Raw genomic sequence first — 20,266 nt, 5'->3', positions numbered from 1 at the left:
GATAGGATTACTGAGAGAAGCTGTGCACTTGCTACCGTTGGCAATGCTTTTCAGCTCCTTAGACATGAAACTGTTTAGCAGTAGGGAGTGAACTGGCTGGCTGCCACCAAACTTTCTAGTCACCAGGGCCTCAGAGTCTTAGCAAAAGAGTTCAGTCACCCTTGGGTTCCTGAGAGCCCTAGGCTGCTGGCCTTGGTGGCAAGCATCTGTCACTTGAAGGAGTGATTTAGTGATATCAAATAGCTCAGTGATTAATCAGGAAAACAAGTGAGCAGTTGACAGAAGAGAGGGAAAAATAACCAAGGAGATGCTGTGGGGCAAAAGTAGCACCAAGTGCTTTCAGGGATGTTTACCAATCACAGCCAATTCCAAGGAAAAAATTCACTGCTCTACAGCAAAATTACTGTTTACTGTGCTCAGGAAAAATCACTCTCCTAAATTATTGGCCACATTAACAAATAGTCTAAATCTGCACTTTTCTTACCAGAGCCATCAGCGTGTTCTAGAAGTCAGCACTCCTCATACCACTTCTTTCCCCTGGCTCCATCCAGCATTCTCTGCTTTCCTCTAAGCCTTTTATCTACTCCCTCCCTCTTTCTCTTCTTCCTGTAGAACATTTGATTCAAACAGGACTTGATGTAGATGCTCAATAAAAATGCACACACAAAAAGCTGCTGGAGCAGAAGTGAGGTCTGAAACTGTGTGGTCTGTCTGGTGTTTCTCTTCCTTGGTATCCCCCAAAGAGGTCTCAGAACAGTTTTAAACTATTGGAACAAGAAGAATAGATTCCAAGTGCCACTGCACAGCAATCAATTGCAAAGAGAGAGCCATAGGATCATATTTGAAGGCCTTCCACAATCCCATTGATTTAAAATATTTAGGGTAATGCTTGGGGATGGGTATTTTCAGAAACCTTGGTTGGCAAGTCTTCTGTATCTATCCTGACACAGATGGAAAGACTCAGGTAGGGTTTTCCTTGGATCCTGTGCTTGGTGGGCTCCAGTTCTATCTTCAGCCAGATCTGGAAGGTCTAGATCAAGTTTGGCTTGAAAAAGATTAAATTGGCACCAGAGCTCCAAGGGATTCTAAAGGGATAAAAACTGAGTGGCTACTCAGGTGCTCTCCAGCTGTCCATGGGAAGGCAGCATGGGCTAGAAATGGGGCAAACTCATGGGCTTGGAAGACCTACAGCAGGCGGAGGATGTGGTACACAGCACTTTGCTGGGTAAGGTTCCCAAGAGACTCTGGTGAGGTGAAGGGGAAGAAAAATCCTGAACTCATGCATACATATCCATCCATCTGTCCATCCACCCACCCATCTTGTCAACCAAACACAAGGCATGGCTGAAGGTGGAAGAGCTGTCAGTGTGTTGGCCTTGGACTCAGGGAGGAGAGCCTTTAAGGACAGAGCTTGTGGCACATCTCTTTTGAGAGCTGAAGAGATAACAGAAGAAGCAGTAAGAGACGAGAGAACAGGAAGGAGAAAAAGTGGGATTATGGAAATGGGCCAGAGCTGATATCAGGATATGAAAGGTCTAGGAGGACAATGGTTGTTTGTCCAGTGTGACCTCAGCTTGCTCCAGAGACATCAAGATGCAGCTGGTGCTGGGGAAGGGCAGAGGGCAATCAGGGTGAAGATGAGGAGGAAATGGAGGAACATGGCACCTCCTCCCTAGCTGGGTGGGCTGGAGGGTAGGGGAAGTGTAGGGGTCCATTGATCTCCCAGTGTGATCTGTTGTACCTGGGGAGAAATGTGGCAGGAATGAGGAAAAGATAGACAAGAAGACAAGAGCTGGGTTAGGTAGTGGCTCAGCTGCCTGGCTGACAAAATGACCCCCAGAGCAACAGTATGGATGTTTATTTATACCTTTGCAAAGTTAGTAAAACATGACACATGGTTGCCTAGTAACTAATAGCTGACATTAAGCAGTGAGGATGCTTATCTCAATACTGAGGTAGTTTGACTGTTTTAGGCACTGAGGCCTAGTCCTGTTCTCACACATTTGACCATTTTCTGGCTTCTTCTATGGTTCCCAACAGAGAAGCAAGGCAACCTGAGTCAGATCTGGGAAACAAAGACTTGTCAGAAGCTGAGGATGAGCCTGGCTGTGGTGGAAGGGAAGTTGTTTCAGTGGAGGACAAACTAAACACTTGGAAAGGGCAGCTGATTTAGCACAGTCCAGAAAAGAGAGTCATCGCAAAGAGCCACCTTGTCTGTCCCACAGTTCACCCACTAGCAACTCTAAGAAAGGGTTGGGGACAGACCAGCTGTCCACTGTCTAGAGTTTGGGGGAGGAGAAAAACGCTCCTCTAGTCTCAAGTTGAGTGTCTGTTCAAGAACACTCTTGTAAGTTTCACAGACAGCAAAAGAAATTGAAGCTGATACAACTGAGCCTTGGAGAATCGCTTCTACTTCGAATACCCTGCGTCCCTCGTCTTGCCTAAACAAAGTCTTTTCTACCCACCTCCAGGTTTGGCCCTCTCTTTTTGTATCACTCTGGGCTCTTTCTGCTGTCTCTCTCCTAATAGCTGGTTGTGACTACTGTGTGTCCCCCATCCCCGCTCCCCGAGGTGGCTCTGCTCTAGGGGCAGAACCCTGTAAGGGCTCTCACAGAATGTGCTGGCAAATGAGCATTAAAGGTGGGTGGAACCTTCTGGAAGAAGAGTAGAGTAGCGCGGAGTTGGATAGGAAGCATGTTTGGTGCCTGTAGTCGCTGGAGCAGCGGCCAGCACATTGTAAAAGAGCGTTCATTTATTCAGCAAACTCGCACTGTCACCTTCTAAAGGCCAGGAACTGCCTGCGCAGGAAACATTCTTGAGCTAAAAAAACGGACAAGAACAGAAACCCTATTTTAATAAGAGGAAACTACTAATAAAACTGATCAGTAAGTACCACCCCAACCATAAGGTGAAGGAGCTACACAAATAGGAGGCTCAGGACAGCCTTGTCGCTGAGAAGACAGCAGGCAATGTGAATAAAACTCATTCAGTCCCTGGAGGGCTAGGAAAAAACCCTCCATCCACTCCTAGGTTGGGCTCCCTGGACCACAGCGTGGGGAGGTGGGGCGGGCCGGTGCGGTTCTCCGAGCGCACCACGAGAGGGAGCCCGGACCCCTCCTAGCGCCACCGCAGGCCTCCTGCACAGTCTAGCAAGCAAAAGTTTTTCTTAAACTAACAATGCCAGTGTAAGGAGGTGCTCGAGCCTGATTGGACGGGAGAATTTTGCAGGTTTGATTCCTTGATTGGACAGGAGGTGTTAGGGGGTGGGGAGAGCGCTGATGGTGGGGGATCCCGCGCCCTCCCTCGTCAGTTTGGCCGGCTCCATCCTCTCGTAAGCTCCGCGGTAGCTTGCAATGTGACACCAGGACGCACACGCTCTCGCGCGCTCTCCTAGGCTCGCTCTCCCTCGCCCTCTCTCTCTCACATACGCACGCACACACCCACCTCTCCCATAAACACACACACACACATGCACACCCACATCCCCGCGCGCCCGCACCGCCCCACGCGCGCACACTCCCGCCCACACCCACGCCCACGCCCACGCCGCGCTCCTGGAAGTCCGGTACCCGCGAGAGCGCGAAAGGATACGGAGAAACCACCCGCGGAGAGCGCAGCGACGCCCCTGGACGCGGCGCCCTCCCCGCCCGGCCGTCTGGGCTCGGGCTCGGCCTGGGGGCCGCCGGCTGGCGATGGCCCTGGATTGCCTGCTGCTGCTCCTCCTGGCATCCGCGGTGGCCGCAATGGAAGGTAACGTACCCGTTGCCGAACAAGTTAGCGGCTGGTGGCTGCTGCCTCCGGGTCTCCGCGCTCTGCGGCTCGCGGGGCTTCTCTTGTTGCTTTGCGTTGCCAGTAGCTCGGAAACCTGCGGTCAAGGCTGTCCGGGAGTCTCAGTCGCATCCGAGCGCGGGGATAGGGCGGCAGCCGCTGGCGCATCCCGAGCCTGTTCTCGGCGCTCGCAACTGGCTCGAGGAGTCCCCGGGCTCAGCGCCCCGGCGCGCTTTGACAGCCGGTACGCACGGCTCTCAGACTCCCAGAGCGCGGGTCCCGCTGCAATGCGGTGCGAGCTCCGTGGCTCCGGGCGGAGCTGGGCTTTGGGGAAGAGGGGTCGCCTCGGGCCAGCAGGCTCCCGGAGTACGGTCACCCCTGCCTGGCTCTCCTGTCCCGGCCACCGCTGCGCTTCCGAGCGGCCAAGCGTCACCTTCCTTTCCTCAGCTCACTGTCCAGGCGCCTAAACGCTGTGCTTGGCTGGCAAGCGCTGGGCACCAGAGCCTCTGCCTGGGCACCTCGCGAGTAGACCCCGTAACAGAGTGCCCGAGTAGTTTACGGGCTGCACCCTGGGGGAGTAATCCGGTGGTCCGGCATCTTCTGGGATTGCATCTTTACAGGGTCAGTCGGGCGAGGTCGACATCTTTTTCGCATTGGATAGAGCTGGTCTGGCTTAAACTCACCCAATCTACCCGCCGTCCTGGAGAGAGGACTGGGTGGCTGGGAGCTGATGGGCAGCGACACTGTCAGTTCAGCTTGGGCTTTGCCTCCAGCTGGTGGCCTGAAAAACGCGCTCCGCGGGCACCCGCCTGGCGCTCCAGGGGACTTGGGCGCCCGCCGCGCCCGCGAATCCCGGTGGGAAATCCCTGCCCCGCTCCCGCCTCCGCGCCCTCCCTTTCCCCCTCCCTCTGTCCTCGCGGCTGAGTGGTGGCCGCAGCTCCGCGGCAGAGGAGGAAGAGGAGTTTGAGTCGGGAGGAAGGCAGCCTCTCCGGGCTGGGGGTGGGGTGGGTGTCATGCGCCGCAACAGCCCGCCTGCACCCATTTCTAGACCTTCGCGCTGGGCGAGCTCCGCGGAAGACCCCGCGGAGCAAAGGGACACAGCCCTGGCTTTCTCCGCTCTGTGTTCTCATTTGGGAACTTGACTCACTGGGATGTCCTTTCCCAACGAGACTGTGATTCGACGCCCAGTGGAAACTCTCTCCAAATACTGTATAGTTCACCGACCCCCGCCCCTCAGAAATCACTGGCCTTTCCAAAACAGAATTGGGGCCTCCAGGTGCAGCTAAGGTGCCCTGGCCTTTGGGAGAGACGACCACTCCTCCGCTTGTTGTGGTGGCGGCCAGGGCGTGCGCGGCTCTGTGCCTAGAAAGCTCTCACTTGCCTTTCTGAAGGTGGGTTTTTATCCCCCGCCCCCGCCTCTGCTCTGTCACAATGCTGGTCTTTGTGGGGAGGGTGTTGCTTTTTGCAGCATGCAGGGGGTATTGGAGACACAAAAAGAGTGGTCAGTAGCCTAGGAAAGGGGAGCTTGGGGCTGACTTACTGAGTACCACGTGAAGAAGCAGATGAAGAAGGGAAAAGCAAGGAGCTGCTAGCCTTCAACCTGGCAACAAAGCCTGTGAGCTCTGCACTGCACTTCGTAGATCTGGGGCGGAGGCCCAGGGTGAGGCCGGGACTTTGAGGGTCAGGGAGTGGGTCTGGAGGAGCAGGTGCACTCCTGCGCGCCCCTCCTTCACCCTAGGGACTCAGCGCCTAAACCAGGATCTCAGGCAAGAGAAGTGGTCGTTTAAAGAGCCAATGCCTGTGAATAAGCCAAGTGTAGGATCCAGTTTCCTCTCCAGCTCCCTCTTTTGGGCCAGCCAGGATCTCTGCTGGGTAGAAGCCCCTGAGGGTGCCATTGTGTCAGTGCCCACCCTGGTACACAGGGCTGTGCCAACGGGGGCCTGTTGGTGCTGCCCACCATGGAGCTACAGCTCTTCGCCTGGTGCATCAGGGAAACTTTGCCTGGTAGGAAGGAGCTTTAGTCTGTGAGCTGAAAAATCTTTCCAGCAAGGGTTAACAGAAATACCACATTCAGCAGAATATTAAAGCAGCCCCTCTGTCCCTGCTCAGTGCACAGGGATAGTACACGCCATTCACTCCCTCTTTTCCTCGAATGAACACAGGCAGGTTCATTTTCTACTCCACACAGAGCCACCTTCCTTCCTGCCTGGCTGGGTTGAGGCCAGCGTCATTTGGTTGGTGATGAGTGAGGAATAATTATCAGAAAAGTGAATCAATGAGCTGTGTGCACAGAAAGCAGGGTCTTCCCAAACTCTGCTGTGGCCCGGGGGTGTCTCTCTTGGATGATTTCAGCAATTCCCTGGGCTCTCTGCGGGATCTTGTCACCTAGGGCAAGCAGCTCTGAGACCCAGCAGATGTCAGCTCCTGCCAGAGCAGGGACAAAGGACCAGTGGCAGTCAGTAGCCTGGTGGGGAGCTCTGACCAGGGGAAGTCTAGCCTTATGTGACCTATGCCTGAGGGAAGAAGGAAGGAAAGGAAAAGAGGGAAGGAGAAAAGAAAGAAGGGGAGGAAGGAGAAAGGGAGGGGAAGGAGGAGAGGAAGGGTGGGTCCAGAGCTCCATACCATCCTAAGCCTAAGGAAGGAAAGAGGATAGGGCTGGCAGGTGGCCAAAGAGGTAGAGGGTAAAGGAGCTCTGATTTGCAAGGCATCAGGGTGGAAACTGATTGGCTCCAGGTGACTGAGGGCTGAAAGAAAGCACCCCTTCCTTCTTTTCTCCCCTACCTCGCTCCATTTCTGGCTCTTTTGCTTTGTGAGGGGAGAGATGGCACTGCAGGGAGGAGGCTTTAGGGGTCTTTTGAGTGTGCTTTCAGAGAGGGGCAAGACAGGCTGTAGAGGCAGCCACCTGACATCCTCTAGCCTTCTGGACACAAAGCCAGGCCTCTTTTATCTACCTTCTGACAAACAACTGTTTCTTCAAACCTGTGTCTTTTTACATCAGCTCTGAGCAAGTCCTGAGAAGGAGAGGTAAGCATTTGTGGTGCAAAGGCAAGCGCTTAGTTCTCTGAGCTGCTTCTTGATGTGCACCCTAGAATAGGATCCGAAAACCTGGGATTGGTCATGTTGGATTTGCATCAGACACCAACCCACGTGGGGGGAAGGGGCCATTCCTGGACCAAGCGTGTTTGCTGTGCAATTGCTAAACTGCTCATAGCATCCTCCCAACCTCCTCCTGTGGCCAAAGGTTGGCCACGGGGTGACCATACACCTGCAGATATGGCTGAAGGACCCTGGCCAATCCGAACACTGCCAAGAGCCCTACTCCCTGGTGTGGCCTAGAGTGAAGTAATGCCAGGCGGGGCACTGTTGAGTTGTGCCTTTGTGCTTGTGGCAGGTCTCTTGGTACTTGACAAGTGGTGGGCACATGTCAGGTTCTTAGGGTGATACATGAGTAGAGGATTCAGTTACAGTGGCCCTTTGTGGCACGCCTCGCCTTGCAATGCTGGAGCGTTGCACTGTGCACATTTTAGGCACTAAGTCTCCATGACAGGTGGAGGTGGAAAAACCCAAGCTAAGCCCACGTGTTCTAACAGGCCATTAGGCTAGGTAGTGATTTGTGGTTTCTGTATTTTTTGTGTGTGAAAATTTGATGTGTGTACATCAGTTTTGCACGTCCATAATCATGCTCAAGTCTCTAAGCACTAGTAGGTACTGAAGATTTTTTTTTTTTTAATGCCTGGGAAAGAGAGTTGAGGTGTGGCTCCGTGGCAGGAACAAGTCAAGGCTCACAGCTCTAGGGTCATTCGTCAGCCTAGAAAAAGTTTGGGAAAGAAAACAATACATTTGAGACAATTCTGTCTATCAACTGATTATATTTTCTGCGTATTTTGAGAAGATCATTGTTGTTCAGTATTTTTGGAGGGGCTCCCTCGAGCCATGCCTGGTGAGGCAGGAAAGAAAAGCAGGTGAGGTAGGAAAAATGCCCTGGCAATGCACACAGCTGTCAAGCACCGGCAAGCCCCAGCCCCAGACTGGACCTTCTGGATGGTGAAACAGAGCTGCCAGCAGCCGGTGATGCCCCAGGCATGGGGTGGGGGGACGCCAGCTTGTGCAGAATTCTGCCGCAGCTCCTCCTGTCTATTGTCAATCTGTGCAAACCTAGACCCAGATCTGAGAGCCCCTCCTTTAACCTATCAAAAGGTGGGATCCTACCTTCAAAGATGTGGCTTGGGGAAAGCTTTTGAGGCAGAGGCATGATATGGCCCCTTAGTTAATTCTGTCCATCAGGAAGTAGTTTTGATAGTACAAATTGGGCCAAAGAAGAAGCTTGGTGCCAGGGAATGCAAGAACCATATGGCCTCTGGTTCTGGATCTAACTTGGGGACATTCTGTTTACTAGCCACTACCCTCTCTAGTTGCTTGAATAAAGTTCATGATTTGGGGGCAATGGAAAGAGTTGTTGAGCCAGGAATGGGCTCTGTCTAAGGATGGGTGTGTAGGTGATATTACAGGTCACAGGATCATAAAGCCAGCATACTCTACTGGCTTCTTATCTGACAATTCAATCACTCAGAGAAAATCACCCAGTCCACCTGCTGAAGTGTTTTGTTTTATCCACCTACTCTGACCTTAGGTATGGGGCTAGTAACTTCCATCATGAGGACGCACTCCATGCTAGGTTAAAAGAAAGGGGATGCTATTAAAATTAAAGATTCATACATTAGTAATTAAAAATCATTTATAGTTAATTTCTAGGAGTCATTAGTAGCACTTAGATTAAGAAGGATAGTGTTTTTTTTTTTTTTTTTTTTTTTTTTTTTTTTTTTTTCCCAGCGTGCCTGAGAGGTAGTGGCAATTTTGAAGTTTGAAAGAAGGGAATGCCATTGCAGGCCACAGTTTTCACACCTCAGGAAGTCTGTATGCATCTGGGTAGCTTACTGTACAGACTTCGGGGTTTTGACACCAAGAGACTAGCAGGTCTGGGTGGATCCTGAAAATGTGCACTCTAGTGATTGGTCTCCCATAAGATCTCACTGCAGGTGCTTCCTGGAAATGCTGTCCAGGAGAGTAGCGTAAAACAAATAGACCTTGATCAACAATCCTGGCAGGTCTCACCTCACTCGAAATGGCCTGGGCATCTGCGTTTTATCAAGAGACCTTGATGATTAAGATACACATAGCCTGGCACCAGTATATTTAAAAACTGTTGCTGGACTGGAGGTCTGTGCTGGACTACGGATTTTCATAAGGAATCTACTGGAAGGACTGGCATCCCTGATCTCCTTCCTGTAGGGACCATTCTTATAAAGAAGTAGTCAGCAGACAAGTGTCCCCAGAGATGCCCTGGAAACTACATCTTGAGGCAGTGGAGGGGGGCACACAAGACCCTTACCTGTCCGCACCTGTCCAGAGCACATCCCTACATCTGCATGATGCGTGTCTGTGTTCCCTGGATGAGCTCTTTTTATTTCTCCCTCTTCTGCACTAGCTGTTTAAACAACCTGAATATTTCCATTAGACTTCCATGTAGCCAAAGGTGGTGCAGAAACAGCATTGGATGTCTGCCCTTCTGAGGAAATTACTATAATAATAAAGTAATACCTTGGGAGGAATTTCATATTTAAAAGAAAAATTTTGCATGAGAAATTCCTTAGCTCCTTCTGCAGATTTCATTTCAATTGCAGCTATAGGCAGGGCCTTTGGGTCAAGGCATTTGATTGTGTTTGAAGGGAGGGGGGCAGGGAATGGCTACCTAGGACCACTTGATCCCTGTTGCCTTATAGAATGATGTTGCTCATGCTTCTCTGGGAATGAGAAGGTGGGAACACACTTTCCAGAAGGCCTGGAGGGCAGGGGTGAGTTCTTTTTGCTGATCGAAATTGCTTTCCATCGATCTGAGACCCAAGAAACAGCTGGATGCCTGGTTAGCTCCCCTGCCCCCCACTCCTGTCCCCATTTTCTCCTTAACTTTATTTTTTCATTGAGTCACATGTGATGGTTGGTATAGGGACAGCAGGAGCTTTGAGTGGGGGTACACCCAGGATAGGGCAGCAGCATCCACAGTTGTAGATAATTTCCATTTGGGGCAAGGTGACTGGTGAATGGAGGAGGTGGGACAGGTCTGCATGGTCAGCAGGTCTGCATGGTCAGCAGCTTGGGCCCTGGCCTAGTGCCCTTCGCAAGGAAAGCCCTGCTCTAGAAACCTCCCACTGGTACCACATGAAATTAGCAGGCAGGTGATTCTCAGGGTAGCTGGATGAGCTTGCCTCTAACTTTGTAAATGAGAAAGATTTATTTCCAGAGCCTAGGAAACTTGTTCATTCATTACACCATGGTGTTCCAGGGCAAGGTGAGCATTTCATTCACTCTCTCACTGGTTTTCCAGCAAGTGTGGGGCTTTAGCTGTGGGAAGATGCCCTGAACCAAAGGTCTGGTGCCCTGCCCTATCCTATAATGACCCTGCTGGTGATGCGACCATCACCATGATGCATTTGCTCCAGGGAAGAAAAGATGATGAAGGAGAAGGCCCGTTTCCCCCTTTGTTGCAAGTGCAGACCATTCTCCAGGTCAGGTGAAATCCCAGCACCTGTAGCCAACACTATTAGCAGCTGCTTAAGTACACGGCTTCTGGAAGGCTCCTTCAGAGTTCCCTGCCACAGAACTGGGCCAATGTGGAAAAATATAGGAGATTTCCTGAGAATTACCCGGACTCATTTCAGCCTACAGACTGCACCTGAGGCCCTGCATCTCTCATCTCTCCCCTCCTGCTTTGTGGCAGCAAGTGACAAAATGACCAATTTGCATTTAGCCTCCTTGCTCTGCTTCTGCGTCCCACAGTGGAGGTGCTAATGAGCAGAGGAATAGGTGGAGGCATGTGGCCAGGAGAGGGCCAAGAGAGGGGCCTGTAGCCTGGCATTAGCTTCTAAGGTCTCTGGGACTTACCTGGGGGCCCTTTAAGCTTCGGAGAGCCAGCAAGAGTCAGGATTGAATGCACTCTTGGTCTTGACACGTTCACGCATCATCCAAAGTGAAGCTGAGAGACTCCCTGAATCCCACAGCCTGGCAGCATTCACACCAGGCCTGGCCTATCCTCCCATGGCCCCCACACTCTTAGTGACCAAGCATATTTTCTTCTGCCTTAGGAGTGAGGCAGCAGAGCTTTGCAGAGGTTAACTACCTCAGAGCTGAGATTCAGACCAAAGTGTGAAATGCCCAGTGCCTGTCCTCTGGGTTCGGCACTTCTTCTGCATAATGTTGTTTATTTGTGAGTAAATTGGGGAGCATTTATTAACCATGAGCTGTTTGCTCCTCATCTGCCAGGTGTCATCCGCAGTACCAGACAGGCCCCTGCTTGGAGGTGTCGACACTTGGGTCTCTAAGGCCAGGCCTTCTTTCTCTGCACAGCCTCCTCACCTGATCTCCAGCTGGAGGAAAAACTTTGTCATTCCCCACTTGCATTTTTCTGTTTGCACATTGCTTGTCCTATGGACCCTGTGTGGTGAGGATTCTAGTCTCTTTTTCAGTGTGTCCTTTGCCTTTGATGAGCTTTGGGGCTTCAGGTTGCAGTGTGACAACAATGCTTGGATCTTCATGGCCATGACACTGTGCAGTTTCCTGGGGCTGTCTCTATAGCCTCCCTTTCAGAGGAAGGGGCAGTGAGAGGTGGTCACTTCCGGGCACCTCTCCAGCTTCTTCCTGCAAACTCTGCCTTGCCTGCTTCCATGTGGGTCCTGATGTTTCCTGAGTGCTGGCTACAGCCATTCTCTGGCCAGGTGCGGACTACAGAGGAAGACCCCAGAACTCCGCCTCAGTCCCGAGTGTGGGAGTGGCTGTGGGAGGAAGAGAGACCTTTCAGTCTCCTAGCCTCAGTGGACAGTGGCCAACCTCAGGGTCTGACTGTGGAGTGGGCTGAGCAGGCAGACAGGAATAATTGCAAGCAACTTCATCGACAGTAGCAGCAGGGAGAATGGCTTATCTGTGAGAAGCAGCTGGGCCCTGCAGTTAATTGTTCTGTTGTTTTCCTCTTGCTGTTTTTCCAGCACATCAACACAGGACCTCTGCCCTTGTCTTTCTCACTGGCACTAGGACTAGCTGGGAGGTGAGCTGGGAGGAGAGGAACAGGGGCTCAGTCCAGGTAGTTTTATAGAAACTCTTGCTCCTAAACTCTGCGCTGGCCCTTCCTTGGCTGTGGGTAGCTGAAGGACCAGGAAGCTGATCCGGGGTGGGCCAAGGCCCCATGGCAGAGTGTGCCAGTAGTCTTGGGGATGAAGCACATACCGTGCACGTGGGGGTGAGGACAGTGGTATCATTGTCATCGAATCATCCTCTGAGTTTTGGGGCAGTGCTGGGGGCTAGGAGGATGCTTCTCAGAATGTTTGGTATCAGACCACAGCTCAGTTTTACCTGACCACACCTGACCACACAGGATCAATACGGGACCCTTCGCTACCCGACTCCTCCCCAGCTGCACACAGGCACATGCGTGCACACTCATGCCTGTGGGCACAAGGCCGCCCAACTGCACATGCCCTGGGCACCCCTTTCTTCATACACAGCAGTCCCCTGAGCCTCCCATACCAGAAGCTCTGGGCTGCCCCACTTGCTCTGCTGGTGCTGCATGAGTGCCCCTTTTATCTTTCCTGGATAACCCTAAATTGTCCTTCTTAGTCCACCTCTGTGATCATCTCTTCCTGGAAGCCTTCCTCCCTTGCCCCACGCTGGTGGAGTAGGGACCTGTGGACCCAGCTAGAGATGCCTCTGCTTCCCTCTCCTGGATACCCACAGCTCTGTGAGCCCTTGCAGGTATGGTGCTGTCTCGGTTGTGACATCTTTGCACATGCACATAGAGGTGTCAGCATGTGTGTGATTACTTAATGGATAAAAAGCAAGACAAGACAAATAGAGCGCTTAGACATTGAACCATGTCCTACATGGTTTAAAGCACATCTGCAGAGGCTTTGGTACTCTTCTTAGCACACACGGAGTCTGATTCCGCGCTCTGCTTGAATGTGGACCAGCCCGTGATTCACTCTGATGGTTGTGAATGAGCGGTGGCCAAAGCCGTGCTGCACAGCTTGGGAGGTGAGGCCGTAAAATACAATAAAGCTTCTGCCCACTGCATTCTTTGTCCTGGGAAGCTTGTCGTTGTGACTTAGCAACCACGTGGTAAGGAAACTCAGGTGACATGGAGAGGCCACATAGATGCTCTAGGTGCAGCCCACAGCCAGCATCAAATGCTGGCCACGAATGAGCAGCTCTGTGGGGCGTTGCACCCACTGCTCCAAGCCGCCCTTGCTTTCTCTGAGTGGGGAGAGACAAGCCTTCCACTTGAGCTCTGGCCAACCTGCAGACTCACAAACAAAATCACATGGTCATTGTTTAAAACCACTAGGTTTTGGATTGGCCTGTTGTATGTCAATAGGCAAATGAAATAGGCTAAGAAAAGTAGAAGAAAATGGCTTAGAGAAAACTAGGAAGAGAGTTGGGGGAAAGGTGGGACAAGAGAGGAGATAGGGTTATAATTTATTGTGGGCCATGCACTGTGTATGAAATAGGGTGTGTTCTAACTTTGGGGAGCGTAGGGTTTCACGTGGCATGAAGAAGATGAATAAATAATGCACAATATCATTTCAGTACAGAACTACAAAGAGGGCAGAGGAGGAGTGTGATGGGCAGTCCTGGGTGAAAGCTTGGCCAGCTCGAAGTAGGGAGGAAATATTCCTCCCTGTGTAGCAAAGCTTGACGGCAGACTCAGCAAGCAGTCTTGGGCTTACTGTGCCTGGAGACAGCTTTGGGATTGGTTACCGCACTCTGTCCACTCAGGCTGACTCAGATGGAGGAGGCTGCCCCAAGCGTTGATGTGACCCTGCCCTTGGGTATAAGGAGAGGGCCAAGCCACTCTGAGACTTGAGAGCCCCCAGGCAGCCAACTAGAAGGAGGAAGTGAGGTGTCTGCCTTGTTGAGGAGCTGCTAGGCTCACGAAAGCTCACCTTATTTATTGAGCATCTACGCGAGAACCATTCTGCCTGAAACTAAACACATGGAGACAAAGCAGGCAGCCCTTCCTTCAAGGAGCTCCCTGATTAGCAGACTGGTGGGGGAGACAGAGGCTCACAAACTGCAGTCTGCCACAGGACATATGAGAGACCCTGGGAGATGCGGGAGAGTGGTTATATGCGGGCTGCCAGAAGAAGCCAAATGAGAGGGCCATGCCCCTAGCAGGGAGGATTTGAGGAGGGGTGTGTGTGTGTGTGTGTGTGTGTGTGTGTGTGTGTGCACGCGTGTGCATGTGAGACAGTGGATGAGAGGGAAAAAAGTATGTGTGAGAGAAAAACAGAGACTGAGTTAGGGTGTATGTGAGAGAGGGAGAGACAGACAGACAAACATGAGCCACAGCCAGACACAGACAGTGAGACAGCAATAGGGAATGTGTATCTGTGTGAGAAATTGTGTGTTTGAGAGAGACTGGACACACACAGGGTATCTGTGTGTGTATGGAAAGAGAGGGAGAGACAGGTGCACAGCATGTGTGTCTGTGTGTGTATGTGTGTGAGAGAGAGACAGAACAGAGACAGTGTGTGTTTGTGTGTGTGTGAGACAGATAGACCTTGAAACAGAGAAAGTGTGTGTGTGTGTGTGTGTGTGTATGAGAGAGAGAGAGAGAGAGAGAGAGACAGAGAGAGAGACAGAGAGAGAGAACACACAGAGAGTGCATCAGTATGAGACAGAACAATAAAGAGGATATGTGGAGAGAGAGACACACACAGAGGCATGTACATATGGGTGTGTGTGTGGGGGGTGCATGAGGCTCCTGGGAAGATCAGGGATGGAGTGTTATCAGAGAGATGGGTGGGTAGGAGTGAGACATCAAGACCATATGTAAGCTGTCCCCTCTTCCTTTCCCATGAGAGGGGCCATCCAGGGCTCTCCACTAGGCTTGACCTATTGGTTGTATCTTTCGTTTGGGGCGACAGATGTTCAGCTCCAGATGAAAGAAGCCAGAGTAGGGGATGACTTTGCAACTGTCATCACTAGGTGGTTTGGGGCTAGTGTTAGGCTATATCCAGGGATAGCAGTGCTCTTTCTGGACTTGGTCTGTCTCCATTCCTTACCTCTGTGTCTGTACCAATTCAGGCCCTGGCAGAAAATAGACCTCTCAAAGAGTTAACTGAGGTGAGCTTCACAGAGAAGCCCTTTCTGGAGGTGTGAACAGGGAGAAGGGACCAGCTAGAGTGGGAATCTATCCAGGCCTGACAACAGTGGGAAGCCATTACTCCGCATGGTCGTCAGCACCTGGCCCAGGAGGTGCCCAGGGAAGAGGGGCTCCTTGGCATAGATGTGCCACACAGCTGCTGCCTAGAATGTAAACGTGTGGAGGGGAGGGCTGAATTCCTAGCACTCCCTCCCCCACCTGCTCTGCCTGTACTTCGAATTGGATGAACTCAACTGCAAGTCAGGGTGCTTGGTGGTGTGGTGGATGCAGTTCACAGAAGCCAGTCTTCTGAGGCACAGAATAGGGGAAACTAGGACTGAGGGTGGATCTGTAGCAACACGGGGAGGGAAATCATCACAGAGCTCACGTGTGTGGACGTCATCCTCCAGCAGGCTGCAGCACTCCCGGACGGTCATGCGGTTGTTGGGGGCTTCAGATTCATCTTCCAGAAACTTCAGCAGAAAGAGTCTTATTCCCCATAGTTCTAGCAGAAGCCCTGCAAGTTTTGTCCCCTTGGTCTCCCTTGGGTCCCAACCCTACCCGTGAGTCAGGCTCCTTGAAAAGGCTGCTAGAGTGTACTTGCTGGCTGGGACTGGGCCCTGTGGCCACCCGTTCCTCAGCTTGTTGGGAAAATGAACTACAGTTGCCTGAGCTGAGATGGTGGGGTGAAAGCTGGCTCTTTTAAAATGTCAGGCTGTTGTCACCAGTAGCAGCAGAAACTAGGGCTGGGCTGTCTACTGTTCACCTCTAAGATCTGGGAATAAATGCATCAGGACACAGTGTGCAGGAAAGCCGAGAACACTGCCTCTGAAGTTGGTGGCTGTGGCAGTGACGATCTTGGTGGAAGATGTGCAAACAGACTGAAGATGGAAGGCTATGGGAAGTAAGTGTGTGGGAGAGAGGGCTGGAGATAGCGCCCCCAGCAGCTCCTTTCTTGATGACCTGGTTCCCTATGCTCCTGGGGCTTTCTACAGATGCAAAGTGATGAATAGGTAGACACCTGCGGTGCTTGGCCACAGGCAAAGTGATTCTAAGACCAGAATATGTCATCCAGGCTCTGAAGGAGCAGCATTCCTACGGTGGGGCAAGGTGACAATACAACAGGTGAAGAAGCAGCACGTCTCACTGAGCCCTCGGGCCTCCAACACAGATGCCAGAGCATCTTCTCTTTCCATTGCATGTGAGCTGAATCCTCGGAAGCGAGCAAGAATGAAAGGAATGCCAGCTCACAGGTGCAGCGAGACGACTCAGTTTCCCCCTTTTCTAATATTATCAGCTATGGCCTCGTCTTGCCCTGAATTTCCACCAGGCAGAATATTTATTCCTAGTTTCCATGTCCTTTTCTTCTCTGTGCTTGCATGAAGCAGCATGTCTTCCGAGTCCTCTGCAGACCACCTCCTTCACACCTTAGATGTCTCCTTCTCAGTTGAGAGAAGACATCTGAAAACTACTTACAGTTCATCAGAGGAAGTCTCTTTGTTCTTCCAAGTTCTCTGCTCTTGGCTCCAGCTTCCCTCTACTCCCAGCCAAGCAGGAAAAGAGTAAGTTTTTTTTTTCTTTTTCTTAACATAGTAGCAACAATGCTGCTGTTCTTCGTGAAAACCAGTGGTTTTCTTTTCCTAATCAGGAGAAAGTAATTTTCCTTTCACTCATCTGACTAACTTGTTCAGAGCATCCCCTCCTTGCCCTTTTCTGATATCTGGCTGCTAAGTGTTTGCCAATTCATTTGCATCTCAATGGTTCCTTAGCAACTATCGCCCTCAGCATTAGGCACCAGGCAGGCTGCTCTCTGACACTGACTGCTAGGGCTGCATCACCCTCTTCTAAGCTGGTGCCTGAGTCACCAGATTGAGTCCCACCCAGACATGAAGCACATTTACTCAGAGCATTTCGGGGGCTGTGAGTGATAGTGTTCTTGCTCTTGGCCTTACCTGAACATGCAATGCCTCCAAATAATGCACTGATTCAGGAAATCTGTCCTGCGATGTACGTCTTCGGAAAGAGAATCACAAATTTCAGCAATGGAGGAGAGTGCTTTCTTTAAGGCAGTGAATTAAATCCATTATACAGATCTGGCAGCTGAGGCTCTAGGGCAGACTGACTTTCCCAAGGTCAGACTGGAACACACCAAGGAGAAAAGAGGGCACCATCACGTGCTACTGGGACTGACTTCCATTTGCCAGTTATTATCAGCCTTCAGAATAAATTTAAAAAAATGTTTTTAGCATAATTTGTGACTCTTTTATGTGAGGTCCTAAGAGGATGTCACCTCACCTAGCCAGAGCATAAGAGTCACTGTTCCAGTGAAAATACCAGATGTTTATTACCTAGTTTCTATGGACTTGGCAGTTGCTGTTGTTTCCATTCATGGGTTTGAAGGCGGGGGAAATTGTGTGTGTGTGTGTGTGTGTGTGTGTGTGTGTGTATTCATACAGATGATGTATGATAAATGGCTTGAGCCATTTATCAAATTGGAATACTCCTCCCTAAGCAGTAGGTGGTGTGGCTTTGGTAGCAGCACTGGGCCTGCCTTGCTAGCGCTCACAGGCATGGAGCAGCCGGCAAATAGAAGATGTTATTCAGGCAAGGACAATAAGAACAATGCTCATTCTACTGTAGGGCCGACCTCTGTGACTCCTACTTCATGTTTTTATTAAATATCCAAGAAAGACTGAAAGAACAATTATAGGATTGTCATAATGTATCAGCGTGCACAAAGAACGTTCCCAAGGAAGCTGAGGCTCGGCCGAGCCTGATAAAACACGGGGCTCAGCTCCAGCACTTAATTTCTTCTCATTTGGAAGTTGTCTTCATTACTTAACACCGCTGAAGCTACGAGTGCGCTACGTGCAGTGCTGCCACAGTGGGCGCCAGGTAAGAGGAGAAAGATAAGACAAGAGGGCCTGCGAGATAGGTCGGTGGACTGCGCACTTGCTTAGGCAAGTGTAGTGACTGGGACTTGATCCCTGGTATTGCATGCCACGCTGGTCCCGCCCCCGGATATGTTGAGCTGGCCACAGAGACTGGGCATGGTGGCCCATGCCTGTAATCCTAGCACTGGTGAGGTTGAAAACAGGAGGATCACTATGAGTCTGAGCTGTGGAGTAAAATCCTGTACAAACTACATTAAAAAAAAAAAACCCGCGAGGGGGACTGCATGAAATCCTGGGATTTTTACTTATCTTAGTGCAGGGCTGGAGTGTGCAGTCCCAGCTGTAGCTCTCTGTACACAGGTACAGTCAAGGCTCCAGAGGGTGCTGGTGCCCGGGGTCCTTGTGCCTGTCTGCTGAGCTGAGTGACGGTGAGTGGCGTTCCTGGGGAGGGATGTCCTGTGGAGGAGGACCACAAAGGCATGAGTGGCTCTGTGCGCCTTTTCATGGCCTCAGTTGATCTCTCACTTCCCGCATGACTGTCACCAACGGTGGCCTGTTGTGTAGGCAAGTTTCCCAGGTGGACAGTCAGTTCTTGGGCGTAGGGGCTGGGCTGTGGTATCATGACCTTCTGTCACAGTCTGATCATTTTCCCCTTGCTGGGACCAAATGTCCCCCTCCCCAATTTAGAAAAGGAAAGCTTTATTTGGCTCAGTTTCCAATGCTTTTAGTCCATGGTTGACTGACTCTAAGGCAGACCATGATGGCAGAAGGCTGTGGTAGAGAGAACTCACAGATCCAGGAAGCAGAGATGCAAGAGGGGAGCCAAAAACAATAATCCATCCTTCTGGGTCACAGCCCCAGACCAGCTCCTTCCCACCAGGCCCCACTTTGTGAGATTTCTGGGAACATTTTAGATCTAAACCATAAAACCAGGATTCTTATGCATAAACTACCATTTCTTAATCTTACACTCATTGTTGCCACCCCAAGGAGCCTTTTAGATAATTTTTCTTACTGTGAAATGTTACTACCGCAGATATCCTGGACAACTATGTCCTCGGGACCTTGCAGGCTACAGACCATTATGGAGTATGAGGTGTTGTTTCCATCCCTCCCTGCCGAGACTCCGACTGCGTGATCCAGATGAAGTAGGCCTCACAGCTGCTTAGCTGGCCCTCAGCTGGCCTTGAGCACAGCTTCACACCTTCTATTTTTCTATATCCTTTTTACCCAGCATGGCTTGGAAGTGATGCCCTCTTTAGCTGGCCCAGGAGGCCCCTGTTGCTCAGCTCCTGCAGCCCTCTGGGACCCAGGGAAGGGCTGGTATGCAGGGCTCACAGAAAAGCTACAGGTGGTGGTGATTTGCCAGCAGGAGCGCCAGTGTTTCAGTGTTTTAACAAATATGACTGTACTGGCCTGAAGTTACTGAATGCCAGTCCTGACTTTGAGGGTTAGGAACACAGCTTCAGAATTTTGGGATGATTTTTTTTTTTTTTTTGAGCTTTCTTCAATTCTGCTTTATACAGTTTCCAGTATATACTCTGCTAGACTTGGCAAAGGTAGCAGTGACACTGCCACCGTTCACTGCCACCATTCACCATGACACTGTATGGACTGTCCTCTGAGCCCCCGCCCATCTCCTGCCTGTCACTCTCTTTTCTGTACCCTGGCCCCTCAATGCACTGGCCTCTCACTCTGTTATCATACCATCTCTAGAAGCTCATATCCATGGACTCATGTAGTGTGTAGTCTTTATTTTTTCATTTAGCATAATGTGTCTGGGATTCATCCATGGCTTGGTGTGTATCAATACTCACTATATTTTTAGTGCTCAGGAGTACTCCATTTCATGACTATATCACGTTGATTTATCAGTTAGATAGTGGACAAACATTTGCCTCTGCTTTTTTTGGTTGGAGGGAGGGAGGCTTTGTTTAAATATGACAAAAATAGGAATTTATTTATCTTGGGTAAAACCTAAAAGTAGAAATGCTGGATAGTATGTCAGATGTACATTTACTCACAATCTCATGCTTGCCAGTCAGGCGCTGTGCCACTGCCCTATAGCCTTGGTCCTAAATTTGCCATTTTGCTGGGTTTAAGATGGCATCTTATGGTTGGTTTTCGTCCTCATTTCCCTCATGGCTAATGGTATGCTTTTCTTCTGCTTCTCAGCCATCTAGATATGTTCTTTGATGAAATAGATGTTCAGATCTTTTGCCAAAATGTTTTCTTTTTGTTATTGCTGCTGTTGTTTTTCAGTTGTCTGTAACAGGTTGATTTTCAACAAGAACGATTGTTGGAGGGATCAGAAAGATCCCACGCCTCTACTGCCTGAGAGTTTGCTACCTTGATGGGTTGAGAAAACTCTAAATTGGTGTCTGCTGGGTCTCATTCCTGGGAATGAGTTTGGGAA

General features: G+C 50.8%; 1 protein-coding gene across 2 annotated transcripts in view; it reads left to right on the top strand.

Annotated features, from left to right (window-relative positions):
* The first annotated feature begins 3,305 nt into the window (after positions 1-3,305).
* The window catches only part of Ephb1 (EPH receptor B1), a 436,689-nt gene continuing 419,728 nt past the window's right edge, over positions 3,306-20,266 (top strand). Inside the window, exon 1 of one of the 2 annotated variants that reach the window (XM_004625001.1) lies at positions 3,306-3,750. In XM_004625001.1, the coding sequence (XP_004625058.1) occupies positions 3,693-3,750 (58 nt within the window). In that variant the 5' untranslated portion in view covers positions 3,306-3,692. The remainder of the gene's footprint in view (positions 3,751-20,266) is intronic. The other variant, XM_004625002.1, reaches the window with a different exon arrangement.

This window comes from Octodon degus, unplaced genomic scaffold (genome assembly GCF_000260255.1).
Source record: "Octodon degus isolate 3935 unplaced genomic scaffold, OctDeg1.0 scaffold00008, whole genome shotgun sequence".
In the NCBI taxonomy this organism is placed as follows: domain Eukaryota; kingdom Metazoa; phylum Chordata; class Mammalia; order Rodentia; family Octodontidae; genus Octodon; species Octodon degus.
The sequence above is the reverse complement of the archived record's forward strand: the minus strand, read 5'-3'. Positions and strand labels throughout refer to the sequence as shown.